The sequence below is a fragment of the Cheilinus undulatus genome, linkage group 10 (assembly GCF_018320785.1).
Source record: "Cheilinus undulatus linkage group 10, ASM1832078v1, whole genome shotgun sequence".
Taxonomy (NCBI): Eukaryota; Metazoa; Chordata; class Actinopteri; order Labriformes; family Labridae; genus Cheilinus; species Cheilinus undulatus.
In genome coordinates, this window is record NC_054874.1 from 18,726,516 (window position 1) to 18,727,607 (window position 1,092).

The 1,092-nt window shown below is 41.7% G+C and overlaps 1 protein-coding gene across 1 annotated transcript; it reads left to right on the forward strand.

Annotated features, from left to right (window-relative positions):
• The first annotated feature begins 558 nt into the window (after window positions 1-558).
• On the forward strand, window positions 559-861 carry LOC121516858 (nicotinamide riboside kinase 2-like). Its single transcript, XM_041798284.1, has one exon. The coding sequence runs from the start codon at window positions 559-561 to the stop codon at window positions 859-861; it is 303 nt and encodes a 100-aa protein (XP_041654218.1).
• The last annotated feature ends 231 nt before the right edge of the window (window positions 862-1,092 follow it).

The window sequence follows — 1,092 nt, forward strand, 5'->3', positions numbered from 1 at the left end:
AGACTGTCATATGTTACACTCCATAATGTGCCAAACATTTTGAATGGGAGACAGGTCTGAACTGCATGTAGCTCAGTATACCTGCGTCTTTGACTGTGAAGCCATGCTGTTGTAACCCATGCAGAATGTAGTTTGGAATTTTCATGTTGAAATAAACTGAAGAGACGCCATCTGGATAGAAGTATATGTTGCTCCAACATCTGTAGATTCATCTCAGTATTAATGGTGCCTTCACAGATGTGCAAGCTACCCATGCCCTGGGCACTAATACACCCCTACACCATCAGGAATACTGGCTTTTGAAATCTGTGTTAATACCAATCTTAATAGGCTTTTTCCTCTACAGGTCAGATGATTTGACAGCTGTTATTTAAAAAACATTTTCAGATGTGGACTCAGCAGACCACTCTTCCACCTGAAGTCTGTCCATCTCAGATTATCTCAGTCCCAGAGAAGTCAGCTGCTCTTCTGGATGTTGTTAATGGCTTTGGCGTTGCAGAGTCTTATGTTGCATTTATAAACTAAACTCTCTGTGACTTTCTAACGAGCTCTGAAATCATGCAGTACATCATCAGCATCAGCGGCGTAACCAATGGAAGGAAAACCACCCTCACAAACAGACTGATCACAAACCTGCCCGCCTGTTGTGTGGTTCATCAGGATGACTTCTTCGAGCCCCATGATCAGATTAAAGTCGGTGAAGATGGCTTTAAGCAGTACAATGTCATCACTGCTCTGGACGTGGACGCCATGATGAGTACGATCTATGCATGGTTGGAGAACCCGTTGAAGTTTGAGAAATCTCATGGCATTAATAACACCCTGGACACTAAGATCGTCCCAAAGTCTGACACAAAGTAAGAGGAGACTCACATCCTTATTGTGGAAGGCTTTCTGCTTTACACCCTGGAACCTCTGATTGACATGCTGAACCAACGTTACTTTATTTACATCCCTTTTTTACAAAAAGAAAGGACATTTGTGTTTGGTAGATTATTTATTTGTTGTAACAATGCTTCTTGGAAGTAAATCTCATACCATTGGAAAGCCTATTTAGAAAATTTGGCAAATTTTTCATGGGCACAACCCACA